This window comes from Mesoplodon mirus (assembly GCF_964341445.2).
Source record: "Mesoplodon mirus genome assembly, chromosome: 18".
NCBI classification, from domain to species: domain Eukaryota; kingdom Metazoa; phylum Chordata; class Mammalia; order Artiodactyla; family Ziphiidae; genus Mesoplodon; species Mesoplodon mirus.
Window position 1 is genome coordinate 17,918,071 of NC_138994.1, and position 13,138 is coordinate 17,931,208.

General features: G+C 55.7%; 1 protein-coding gene across 1 annotated transcript in view; it reads right to left on the minus strand.

Annotated features, from left to right (window-relative positions):
- The window catches only part of MYO15B (myosin XVB), a gene marked incomplete at its 5' end in the record, with an annotated part of 30,856 nt that extends 19,573 nt beyond the window's left edge, over window positions 1–11,283 (minus strand). Inside the window, 17 exon segments of the mRNA XM_082603840.1 lie at window positions 15–92; window positions 2,952–3,077; window positions 3,835–3,966; window positions 4,218–4,313; window positions 5,431–5,563; window positions 5,639–5,697; window positions 5,811–5,924; window positions 6,658–6,819; window positions 6,941–7,054; window positions 7,219–7,282; window positions 7,425–7,528; window positions 7,791–7,903; window position 8,215; window positions 8,217–8,289; window positions 8,459–8,568; window positions 8,796–8,859; window positions 9,242–11,283. Of these exon segments, the coding sequence (XP_082459966.1) occupies window positions 15–92; window positions 2,952–3,077; window positions 3,835–3,966; window positions 4,218–4,313; window positions 5,431–5,563; window positions 5,639–5,697; window positions 5,811–5,924; window positions 6,658–6,819; window positions 6,941–7,054; window positions 7,219–7,282; window positions 7,425–7,528; window positions 7,791–7,903; window position 8,215; window positions 8,217–8,289; window positions 8,459–8,568; window positions 8,796–8,859; window positions 9,242–11,283 (3,585 nt within the window).
- Between the last annotated feature and the right edge of the window lie 1,855 nt (window positions 11,284–13,138).

A 13,138-nucleotide genomic window follows, 5' to 3' on the forward strand; every position in this document is an offset into this window, starting at 1 on the left:
GCCGGCAGGGGCACCTGGAGCTGGCTCTGGGCAAGCATTTCCACCACAGCAGGGTCAAGATGATCCTTGTTTCTGTTTAAAAACTTGTGAACCTGCAAGAGATAATGTGGGGTGGGGGGAGGGGAAGCCAAGGAGAGAAGGCTAGGTATGGAAGCCAGGCCCTTTGCAAAATAATCCAGCCTCTCCCCTCTGAGTTATAAGGCCACCTTTGACACAACACTGTAAATCAACTATACTTCAATAAAAAAATATGTTTTACAAAGGCCCCCTTTGAAGTTGGACTCATCTCATACCACGTACCAAAATTAACTCAAAATGAATGGATCAAAGACCCAGATGTAAGACCTGAAACTATAAAACTCTTAGAAGAAAACAAAGGGAGAAAGCTTCATGACATTAGACTTGGCAATGATTTCCTGAATATGACACTAAAAGCACAGGCAACAAAGGAAAAATAGATAAACTGGATTTCATTAAAACGAAAAACTTTTGTGTATCAAAATACAGTACTAAGAGGGTGAAAAGACAGCCCACAAAATGGGAGAAAATATCACATATAAGGGTTCAATATCCAGATTATGTAAAGAACTCCTACAACTTAACAACAACAAAAAAATAAAACAACTCAATTCAGGACATCCCTGGTGGCACAGTGGTTAAGGATCCGCCTGCCAATGCAGGGGGCACTGGTTCGATCCCTGGTCCAGGAAGATCCCACATGCCGTGTAGCAACTAAGCCCATGCACCACAACTACTGAGCACACATGCCATAACTACTGAAGCCCACGCGCCTAGAGCCCGTGCTCCACAACAAGAGAAGCCACCACAATGAGAAGCCCGTGCAATGCAATGAAGAGTAGCCCCTGCTCGCTGCAACTAGAGAAAGCCTGAGTGTGGCAACGAAGACCCAAGGCAGCCAAAAATAAATAAATAAATAAATAAATAAACCCCAAACCAACTGAATTCAAAAATGGGCAAAGGACTTGAATAGATATTTCTCCAAAGAAGATACACAAATGGCCAAGAAGCACATGAAAAGATGCTTGGCATCATTAGTCATTAGAGAAATGCAAATCAAAACCACAATGAGATACCACTTCACACCCACTAGGATGACTATAATTTTCAAAAATGGAAAATAACAAGTATTTGCAAGGATGTAGAAAAACTGGAACCCCCCATACATTGCTGGCGGGACTATAAAATGGTGCAATCACTGAGGAATAGCTTGGTGGCTCCTCAAAAAGGTAAACATAGAATTACCATATGACCCAGCAAACCTACTCCTAGGTAGGTACCCAAAAGAATTGAAAGCAGCAACTCAAACACTTACTTGTACACCCATGTTCACAGCAGCATTATTCACAATAGCCAAAAAGGTGGAAACAATTCATGTCCATCAGCAGATGAATGGATAAACAAAATGTGGTCTACACATACAACAGAGTATTATTCAGCCATAAAAAGGAAGGAAATTCTGACACATGCTACAACATGGATGAACCTTGGAAGCATTATGCTTAATGCAATAAGTCAGACACATAAGGATTTTGTGTGTGTGTGTTATGATTCCACTTACATAAGAGTAGGCAAAAAAAAAAAAAAAAGAATAGGCAAATTTATAGATACAGAAAGTAGATTAGTTATTACCAGAGTCTGAGGAAGGGGGAATTGGAGCTTAGTGTTTAATGGGTAGTTGTTTCTGTTGGGGCTAATGAAAAAGTACTGGAAATGGATAGCAGTGATGGTTACACAACACTATGGATGTACTTAAAGACACTGAAATGTACACTTAGAAGTGGTTAGAATGGGAAAGTTTATGTTGTGTATATTTTACCACATTTTTTAAAGGCTGCATTTGTCACATACCCAGTTCTTGGTTACACTTTTGGGTCTGTTTATTGGGTTTTCAATTCTGTCTCATTGATGGGTCTGCTCCTTATCAATACCATACTCTTTTAATTACTAGAGCTTTAAAATATGTTTTAATATCTGATAGAGCAAATTCCTCCATAATCATTTGCTTTTTATATCTTATTAGCTATTCTTATGCATTTATTTTCCATATAATACTTCAGAATAATTTTGTTAAAATCCACCTCTCCTTCTCTCATAAAAGCCCCATTGGAGTATTGTCTAGAATTACATGACTTTTCTAGATTAACTGGGACAGAGTGAACAATATAGGGCTCCCCAATAGGAATGTGGCTTTTCCCTCCATTTTTAAGTCTTCTTTTGTGACCTTCAATACAATTTTATAGTTTTCTTCAGTCAATCTCCTTCTGTTTCTTCCTTTTTTCTTTTAGATGTGATTTTTTTTTTAGGATAATTGACATACACTCCTTGTGTTTCACGTGTGGATAACTCCTGTGTAGTTTGTATGTTTTCTTCTACAACCAGAGCATGTCACCTCCTCCAGGAAGCCTTACCTGACTTGCCCCACCTCAAACCAGTCACCTGGTCCTAGCCTTTAAACCAGGCCCCCTCCCCTCAGCAACTCTCCTCCTGGGTAGGTGTGCAGTAGTCATGAAACTCATAAAGGGGAGAGGAGAATCCCTTCAGTGAGCACCTAGTATCTGCCAGGCACCTGACCCGCCATTTCCATGTAATTGCATTAATCCTCAGGACAATGCTATAGGATGGACTCCTATTCCCATTTTACAGATGAGGAAATGGAGGCTCAGAAGGAGAAGTAGACTGCCTGAGGTTATCTATCAGAGCCAGGTCCCATGCATACACTCTGCCCCTCTTGGTCTGGAGGGTCCCAAGGCCTTGACCCTCCCCACCCCATAATGCCCACCCAGAACTCAGTAAGTCATGCATTAGGTGAGGCCAAGGGCCCAGGTGGGGACAGATGGCCAAGCCTTGGAAGGGGCCTCCCCACACCTACCCCTCTCACTCGTCAGGTGACTTCCCAGGGTCACATTGCCCTCGCTGATTCACCCTGATACCTGGTAGGTGACGGTCCCAGCGTAATGCCGCACGGTGAAGATGGGAAGGGGCAGCTGGGGCTTGGTGTAGCGTGGGTGGTCGCCGTGGTGGTAGTGGCACTTCTGCAGGAAGGTGTGGTCCGTGGCCTGATAAGAGGAAGAGCTTCTCAGGCCTTTGCAGGTGCCATTCCCCTGCTGGGACTGTGCTTCCCTCCCCTGCCCCCCAAAACCACAGGCACTGAACAGAAGGTGAGCTTTGGTTTTGGTCCCCAAACTTCTTTTTCAGGAAGAGTCACTCCATATCTGAGTCCTTATAAAGGGCACAGCTTCTTTCCCAGGGACTATTTTGAACAATTGGTTCCCATCTGAGAAAAAACACAGTAGCCTTGTATACCTCAGTCAATAAGATTTGGCGGCTTAGAGGACCCTTGATGAAATCATTTAAAAGAAATGGGGCTAGGGGAACTTTAAGGCAGATTTAGCAATCACTCCTGGGAGTCTGGTCTCACAGTTACATGTGTTTCTGAACAAGTCTTTCAAAGATACTTCTAAAAAGCCATCCGGTAAGAGATTATTTTATAGTGCTAAGGAACTTATAACAACAAATACTTGGGGAAACCCTCACAAGCCCCTCATGGGGCCTGCACAGTCCCCACCGCCCTGCCCCTCAGGCACAACTGTCCCCCTGCTGCAGTGAGGACTCTTGGAGAAGTCAGGAATCTCACTCAGGATCACCCAGAGACAGGATTTGAACCCAGTTTGGCCGCTGCCTTCCCAAGCTGTGCTGAGGGCCTGTGGGCAGGGTCCCAGGACCTCAGCACTTTATTGCTCCCCTGGGAGTTCCTGCTGGCTCTGGCCTGGCCACCAGGGTCCCCACTCCTTGTCCCCAACACTGGGGTCTCACCTGGGACAGCCATGTCTGGGCATCCAGGATACTCAGGAGGCTGTGGGGCTGGTCTACCAGGAGGTCCAGGCAGGACTCCTGCGGAGGCTGGGGGATGGGCACCCAGGGCAACAACTCTCGCCGACACTCCTCCTGGGAACAGCCGGCATTTAGTTTACAGAGACCACCCATGTTCATGGGGGGACCTCATCTGAGCCAGAGCAAGGATGGCCCTCCCACTTTACAGATGAGTAAACTGAGGCTCAGAAGGACTAAGACGGCCCATAGCAAGGGAGCTTTGGGGCAGAGCTCTCGGTGTAGTGCCTTCTCTCTACCAGGGATGGCCTCGGTTCTGGGAAACAGCTGGGTGTCCCCCTGCCACCTCCATGCGCAGCTCCCCATACCTCCTCCTGGGCCAGAAGCATCTGGCTGGAGAAGAGCTGCAGGCGCTCGCTGGCAAGATTGTTGCACAGCTGCTCCAGGCCGTTGACCCGCAGTGCCTGGGTGGGGGGGCGCGTGGGCAGTGAGGTGGGCACCCACACGAGGTGGGGGCACAGGGCAGCTGGTCAGGGGGCTAGCACACAGGCCTGGTGCACTTCACCCCCCTCCCACAGCTGCCCCCATTCTCCCCAGCACTAGACGGGAGTGGTGCCCTAGGGCTGATGCCGCCTCCTCCAGGGACAAGTCCAAAGATCCTGGCACAGCATGCAGGCTGCCTCAGCCCAGTCCCAGTCTCGATCATGCTTCCTCCCTCCAACAACCCACACCCCTGCCCTCTGCCTCAGCACCACTGTGAGCCTTTGGGCCTCTGATCATAGACATCCTGTGGTCTAGAAGGCACCTCTTGCTACAGCCTAACTCGCTGGCTATCAGAATGCCACATCCTCGTAAGCAGAGCTCCAGGCTGCCGCCTCCAAGAAGCCTTCCAGCATCCCTCCTGTTGGAATTACAGGCTCCTTCCTCTGTGCCCCTCGGCACTTTCCTAGTAAGCCCAGCAGAGCCCCCGCTTCGTGTAGCTTTGCACAGAGTTCTGACATGTTCTAAAATACACACAAGAGCACGCAGGTGCATACATGCACACACACACACAGGTGCAACGGTCATCCCCCTCCTCAGAGAGCGGACAGTCACCAAGGACACACTGGAGAGGAGGAGAGAGCAGGGGACAGGGAACAGTGCCCATCCAAGGACTGAGGTGGGGGCCACCTCCTCTTGCTCTCACCCCTCCTCCCTGCCTTGAGGAAACAGGATGCTCTGGAAAGGGGTGAAGAGCTTATGAAAAACTCAGTGTGATTTGGGGGATTCCCTCTCTTCCCTCTCCTCTGGGTACACAGGAGGCGAGGCTGACCCATCCGAGGGTCTTTCATTGTCTTAAGGCTCCTGTGAGACTCTGCAAGGCCAAGCAGGCAGAACACTCCAGAGCCGACGTCAGGGTTGGATAGGGCTGGATAGGGCAGATGGCTGTACCTATGGAGCACGCAGCTGTCTCGTGGACCATCTTATGGTCAGAAAGGCAAGCAGCACACGAGCACCCCCACAAAGGGAAGCTGCTGGGGTCCCCAGAAATAACCAGGATGAGGTGGGCACCCCGTCCTGGGCCCCACCCCCAGGGGTGACCTCAAAGCCGTAGACGTCGACGACAGTGACAGTGACCACGCTGCCTCCCTCCCCGGGGGGTGCCAGCCGCACATTGGTTCTCCTCAGAAGCCAGGTGAAGAGCCGCGAGTACAGGGCCTTGGCCAGGGCGTCCCTGTGGGCATGGTGAGTGAGCCTCGCGCAGCAGGGGCCAGGCCTGCTCACAGCTCTCTCCTGTCCCCAGGGCCACCTGGCATTGATGGCACTTTCCACGGGCAGGGATCTCGAGACGTGGCCATAGGGCGTCTCCTGAGGGCAGAGGATGTGCATGTGGCACGTCAGGCCCAAGGCCCACACTAGTCCTCCCCAAGACTTCGGGTGGACTGGTCAGGCCCCCGCCTCCCCAGGACCCCCAAGCTCACCATGACCCTCCTGGTGACAGCCCCCTCCAGGCGCTCGGGCGGCACCCGCAGCAACCGGGCTGCTGTGTGGATCTCAGCCCAGCTCGACACGGCAGCCACCTCCTGTGACTCCCTCTGGACAGGCGGGAGGGGGCAGGGAGAGCTCTGCTTGTGGACTGGCTGCTTCCCATGGGGCAGGGGCAGGGCCTTGCTTTGCCTGGCAAGGTGCCCTGTTACCCAAAGGTAGATCTGGGCAGGTAGGAGCTGGCTCCAGAGTCTGAGGGCCTGAGTGTGAATCCTGACTTTACCTCTCCACTAGCTGGCGGCCCTGACAAGTCTCTTTCCTTCTCCGAGTCTCCACTGTCTTACTGTTAAAGGCGAAACAACAATTTTTATGTTACTGTGTTCTCAGGAGCAATGAATTAGAAAATATATGCGGGGAATTCCCCGGCGGTCCAGCAGTTAGGACTCGGCACGTTCACTGCCGAGGGCCCGGGTTCAATCCCTGGTCAGGGAACTAAGATCCTGCAAGCTGCGTGGTGTGGCCAAAAAAAAAAAAAAAAAAGAAAGGAAAATATATGTAGAGTGATCTACACAGTGCCAGGTACATAATAGCTGCTCAATTAATGCCAAGTATCCTCCTTAGGGTGGCAGTTTAGTGGGACAGGATCGGTATAGATGCAGAAGACCCCGGTTTCAGTTTTCTCATCTGTACGATGGGAGTTCATCTGCTTGCTGGGGCAGTGGTGAGGCCCTGATGGTGGCCCGGGGCTTTACTGTCTCCTACACACAAGTGTTTGGCCTTGTTATTTCTGCCCTGATGATGCAAACAAGCCACCACCAAGCCAGTGTCTCAGAGGGAGCTCACCTCTGAAGAGGAGAAGCAGATGTTGCCCAGCTGCAGGACAGAGGCCAGCACAGCCCAGACCGCAGTCAACTCCTCGGTGCACAAGCCCAGCACCTGCAGGGCCTTCACCAGCCCTGTGAAGTCCTGGGCATCCTCCTTGCCCTGGAGCCTGCAGGCCCGGCCCTGCAGAGCACAGCAGGGGTGAGGGGTGAGGAGTCGGGGCCCGGCCACCCGCAGCTTCCCTCTCCTCAGACCCTCCCCTGCGCAGGCCCCGTTGTCCAGCACCGAGGGGGCCTTCCCCCACCTGGTTGAGGTAGGAGTAGGTCTCCGGCCCCTGTAGGGAGAGCCGCTCCCGTTCCATGGGGTCCAGCCCCGCCAGCAGCTCATAAAAAACATGGAAGCTCCGCTCAGCCTGGGCCTCAGGGGAGAAGGACTGCCTTAGGGGGAGCAACGGCCTGGTCCTGTGCCCCAGGGGAGCAAGGACAAGTCCTGGGGAAGGCCGGCTTGGGGGCTGAGGGACCACAGCCCCTCACAGCGGCCTCTCCCTGTTTCCCACTCTGGGAGCAGCGGGCCAGGTCATACCTGAAACACCACTCTCGAGGTCTCAAGCAGATAATGTGACACAGAAGCTCCCAGGATGACCCCTCTGTGGACACAGGACACTGAGTGAGGGGGCCCCCACTCAGAATGGGACCCACCATGGGCTGGACCCAGGGCAGCAGTCTCAGGTTCCCAATAAGGGAAACTGATCATGGGTGACCCTGCCCACCTGGACCCCCGTCACTCACTGCTGCAGGCAGAGGCCTAAGACCTGGCCAAAGCGGCTGGCATTGGCATTGAGGACTGTCTTGGCGTGGCCAAAGCTGCTGAGCATGGGCAGCACGTCGTCCAGCTGGATGGGGGAGGGGCATTCAAGTATCCCTGGGAGCAGCAGCGGTGCCCACTGATCAGACAACCCAGCCGAGGACACTATGCACCTGGGAGCTCTGTTGGTCCATGGAGGAGTCAGTCACCCCAGCCCTCCCTGCCCCCACAGTAGGCAATGCCTGGGGCTGCCCCCGAGGAGAAGCCAGAGGCCTGAAGACCACCCTTCTGGCCCAAAGGAGTAGGATGGTCCCTCTTGGATCCCTGGGAAATGGCGAGCTGCCCCTCACCTGACATCCTCTGTCCCTTGTCTGCCCCTGCTCCAGGCTGCTTAGGAACTGCACAATCTTTCTGGAAGCTTCTGTCTTCCCAGAGCCGCTGTGCCCACTGCAGGAGGGAGAGGCTGGCAGGGTCTCCAGGAAGGGGCACATAGGACAACCCCATTGAGCCCGAAAGTGGGGATATGCCCACCTGGAAGTGATACCTGCCCTAAAGTAGACTCCCAGAAATGCAGAAACATAGACCTGGGGCATAGAGACCAAACAGAAAAAAGTCCCCAAGATGCCTCGTTCAAGGGGCACAGTCTTAGGAAGTCCAGAGCTGTTGCCCAGCAGTGGACCAGACAGGCAGTTTCAAATGCAGACCTCACATCCCCCTCCTCCTGGCCTTCAGTGTGGCCTGAAGGTTCAGCCAAGCAGGGCAGCCACCACTCACCTCAGGAGGATGCAGGTGCCCTGCCCAGTGCTCTGAGACAGGCTATAGGCTGCTGCCACGACGGCAAAGATGTGTCTGGGGGAGGAGGGTGGAAGCAGATGAGAAGGTTACCAGAGATGGGCACCTGGGGCCTCCTGGGCGTAGGCAGGTCGTGCCTTCCATGCCCTGGACCTCAGTCAATGGGATATGCTGGGGCTTAGCCACCTGGGGGTGAGCAGAGGGTTGGTGGGGCAAATTCACGTACGGGGTGGTGTTAGGGGTCTTCCTAGGGCGGTAGCTGGCCAGGACCTCAGGTGAGAAGAGAGGCAGGGGCCGGCGGGGGTTCAGAGCGAGCAGGAGGGGCCCCCCAAAGGTCTGGGAGGAAAGTGGAAGCTCTCATCAGAACATGGAGGGAGCAGGTGATGCAAATAGAGTGGAGCTCTGATGCCCGCCCCCCTGCTCTGCAGGACCCCAGAGAGAGTTCAGCACCCAGCCCAGGGAGGAGAAAGATGGAGGGGGAAGCTCCAGGGGTGCCCGGAGGGCCCTCTGATCCCTGGGGAAAGGGAATCCCAGCCCACCATCCCCTCTTGGGTCCCCCGTACATAGATTCGGCCCAGGTAAAACCTCTTCTTGAGGCACAGCAGCACGGAGCTGTCGCACACGGGCCTGTAGGGAAGCAGGGTGGAGAAGCAGGGAGTTGGGGGCAGAAGGAGATCCTGGGTTAGCGCTGCCACTGGCTGCAGAGACACTTCCACCAAGTCATGCACCCTCTCCGAGCTGGTCCATAATACAGGGGTCTGGCTGCTAAGCAAGTTACCAGCGCCGTGGGTGCTACAAGCAGGACCAGGCTGCTGACCCAGAGGGAAGCTTTGTGCCAATTAGAGAAGGAAGGAGCACCTGATTCTCATCCCTCACCTGTCCCTTCCAGCCAGACGAACTTGTGTGGCAAAATCCCATGTAAGGATACAATTCATAAAAGAACGGGGGTAGGATGGGATACAAGCAAGTGTGACCCAGGCATGGCAGGTTTGGGACCGTGCCCGCTCACCGCAGCCGGGCCAGGTCCTCGGTGTTTTCCAGGCCTTCCCCGAGGCTCCTGCCCTCGGCGCCGGGAAAGGGCGGCGCCTCCAGGCCCGGCCCGAGGCTCAGCTCCAGGTCCTTCTCCAGCGCCTCCTCGGTCTCATCCTCCGGCTCCCATCGATCCCTCAGGAACCCGCAGGGCCTCGGGCTCCTCTCCCGCCGCAGGCGGGTCTCCAAGATGAGTCGGGGCAGCAGTGCTTCGGTGCCAAACCCAGGGTCCTCTCGGGGGTCCTCGCCCTGCGTCCAGTGCACCGGAGCCTCGGCTCCCAAGGTCTCCGGCTCCGCTTCGCTGCTGGAGCCACTCTCGAGTGGGGGCTCGTCGGGGGGAGTCGGGCCGAGAGAGCCGTGGCGGCGTCCAGTCACCCCTTCTCCACTCGCCCTGCGCCCCTCACTGTCCCCTGAAGCCCCCGCACAAGACCCAACGTGCCTCTCCCCAGCGGGGGCGTCCGCGGACGCCTCCTCTGAGCTCTGGCTGCTCGAGGTCCTCCCTGCCCTGTGGATCCTGGGGAACATGACCGCAAACTTGGGATCTGGAGTCGGGTCCGCGTCCTCAGAAGGGTAGTCGGGGGCTGGCCTTTCCGCAACCTGCGGGGAACTCGAGCCGCCACCAGGGGGAGCCCTCGGTCGCCCGCCCAGCCCAGCTACGCCCTCCAGGCTCAGCACTAGACCGCGCCTCAGCACCGGCCCGCGGCCCCGCCCCTCGCCCGCCGCCCGCGCCTCGCCCGCCCGCGGCCGGAGCCGCAGCCACCGCAGGAGGCCCAGGCCCCGTGCCACCCGCAGGAGCCGGTCCTTGAGGCCCGAGCGGCAGGGGCCCGCGGCCTGGGGAGCGGGCCCTGGCGGGGGCCTCGCGCGAAGCCTGCCGAGCGCCACCAGGGCGACCAGGGGCGCTGGGTCCCTAGACCCTTCTCCTCCAGCCCCCGCTTCGCTCACGCCCTCCTCCTCTTGCACCTTCCCTACCCCCTCTCCGACCTGGGTACGCTGACCCCGGGCGGTCGAGGCCTCGGCTCTTCCGGCCTCGGGGCCCCTCGACTCAGCCTCGAGCTGCACCCCACTGTTTCTCGCGTCCCAGGCCGGCCTGGGGTCTCGAGAAGCCCGCGAGCTCCGGGGAACGCACGCGCGGCTGCCCTCGAGGGGACTGGAGGCCGCGGCTTTACTGGCCGGGTCAGCCTCTTCGGCCTCAGTGGACCCGCTTGTCGTTCCTGGGGCTGCCCGTAGGCTCCGTCCAGGCCCGGCCCCCTCCAGACTCAAGTCTGTGTCAGTCTCGGAATCCTCGGTCTCTCCCTGGGGCCTCGCCCCCGACGATCCTTCCGGGCTCCGGGGCCCGGCGGGGGCCTTGTCACTGCCTCTGCCGTCGCTGCTCGGGCGTTCTCTCGGCGCCTCCAGCGCTGACTCCAGACCGGTTTGGGTGCTTCCCGAGCCCATGTCCTTTCGCTCCGAGTTGGGCCGCCGCTCTGGGACCCCGCCGCTCTGGCTGCCGCTCTCCAGGACCTCGCGGGTTTCGCTGTCCGGGCAGGAGCTGGCCCCGTCTCCATCCGACGTGTCCCCATTGAGGCTGCGGGTCTCTTGGCAGCCCCGCTGAGCCGAGCGTCCCCGCCCTTTTCCTCTTCTCCTGCGGCGGTCGCGCCCGCGTGTCCTTCCTTCTCCGAGGAGGCTCTTCTCCTCCAGGCGCCCCCCACGGCCGTCCCCGGGCTTGTGGTTCTCCTTAGGCCCGCATCCCCGACGCCAAGCGCTGCCTCGTCTCCCCTCAGCCTCCGGTGGCGGCCCAGCCTCTGGCCGTCTGCAGTCGCCGTTCTCCGCTACGGTGGGCTTCCTGCGGCCACCGGGGGTCTCCTGGCCCCCCGCGGTGCAGGGCTCCAAGAGTGGTCTCGCCCCGTGGGCTTTACCGCGGCCCTGTCGGCGCTCCCGGCTGGGCGCGCTGACGGCGCTGGCCGACCTGGATTCCTGCTTCCCGGAGGTTGGCCTCCCGGGCCCCTCCGGGTGCTGGGGCGTTTTGCCCTTGCTCCCGCCCATGGTTTGTTTCCCGGCGTCTCCCTCCTCTCCTCTTCCCTAGGAGCTGGCTGCCCGCAGGTGCCCTCGGCAGCACATCACACAGGTTGCGGCTACAGGCTCAATCTACCCGCCCCCGCGTCTCCCGCCTTATGCGTGAGCATCAATAATGCAGGTGGCTGCGGGTCCTGACCTCCTCGGCCAACAATAGAGTGGAGGCCGCCCAGGAAAGAGGAGCTGCAACTGCGGACAAAGGCCGTGGACAGGGCAACCGTGCCGCCCGGAGTTGCTGCCAGCCAGGCCAGCCTGGCACCACGCCCAATCGAGGGGGCCCATGCTCTGCCCCTGCCTCACTGCTTCTTCAGCAGGGGGTGAGGGGGTGCCAAAAGAACCATCCTCCTCGTCCTGGGGTCTCTAGGGGAATCCACCCTCCTCCCCTGCATTGGCAGACGGATCCTTAACCACTGCGCCACCAGGGAAGTCCAGGTTACCCATTTCTTTTATTGCCTTCACGAGCTATCCACACACAGAAAAGCAAGTATTCTTTTTCCCTTTGAGCACAGGTGGAAGCTTTTCTAGCGCATGGCTCTTCACTCTGCTTTTTCCAATCTAACAGATTAACTTGGAGATTTCATATTCGTACATAATGATCTTCTTTTTCTTTTCTTTTTACAACTGCATAATAATCCAGCAAATGAACGTGCCATAGTTTAACCAATTCTTTATTGATAGTGTGAAAATCAAGGGAAACCTTACTAAAATAGAGTCCAGAGGCCAGAAGGGGGAGCTCTTACACGTTTACCACTCCACCTCAATGCAGATCCCAAGGGAAAGAAATGTACTTTGTACTACAGCCAGCTGGAGGAAAAAAGGTTTTCTCCTTGCCTGGCAACAGCTCAGCCAATGAGAAACTGTCAAACTAAGACAATGAAAAGTCACTGTACTTCAAATTCCCAATTTCCTCCAATGGTCTTTTTGTTTATAACAGCCTTTCCCAACTTCCCCTTCTCCTCTATAAAAAAGTTTCCTCTCCTTTGCCTTAGTAGGGTTGTGTGTTGCTGGCCATAATTGCTATCCTGTGTTGTAATTCTTTGCTGCTCTTGAATAAACCTGTTTTCCTGGTAAAATAACTGACTTTTTAAAATTGCTTTAGGCTAACAGACTTTTATGTCTGAAACGGACGCTGCCTTCATCTCAGCTTTTGCTTCAGTTACAAACAACATTGACTCCACCTGTGTACAAGCAGAATCAATTCCTAGAAGTAGAATTGCTGGGCCATAGGGTATGTGTATTTGTAATTTGGAGTGCTCCAAATTTTCCTCCATGGAGGTTGTATCAATTTACACTCCCACAAACAAGATAGGAGACCACCCATTTTAACATGGCACTGAGGCATGGTGTTACCTAACATTTTTGCCACTCTGAAACATGACAAAATCTCAGTGTCTTTTAAATTCATTTCTCTGTGAAAATAAGCAGCTTTCCTCCATCTTACAGCCTTTTTTTTTTTTTTCCTGAGACCTGTCTTTTCTCATTCTTTACCCATCTTTGTATTGATGTGGATCTGTTTCTTGATGGTTATACTGTAGTTAAACCCAGGCAGGATTCATGAGCCCTTTTGGATGGCCCCAGGGCAAGCCAGCTGCTGCAGGGTAGGCTCCGGGGCACCCAAGATGGAGTCAGATGAGATCTCCAGCCAGGGCCTGTGACCTGCCCCGCAGGGCTCCGTGCCCCTGCTGACCACTCACTCTGGCCTCTCCTCAGCAGCAGCCCCACCCAGAATCAGAGTGGGGGAGGTAACACTCCAGATTGTGGCCCTTTCCTTGGTATGCTCTCCAGTTGGTTTGTACCTGCCTTGTACCCCCCTCTCTGCACATCT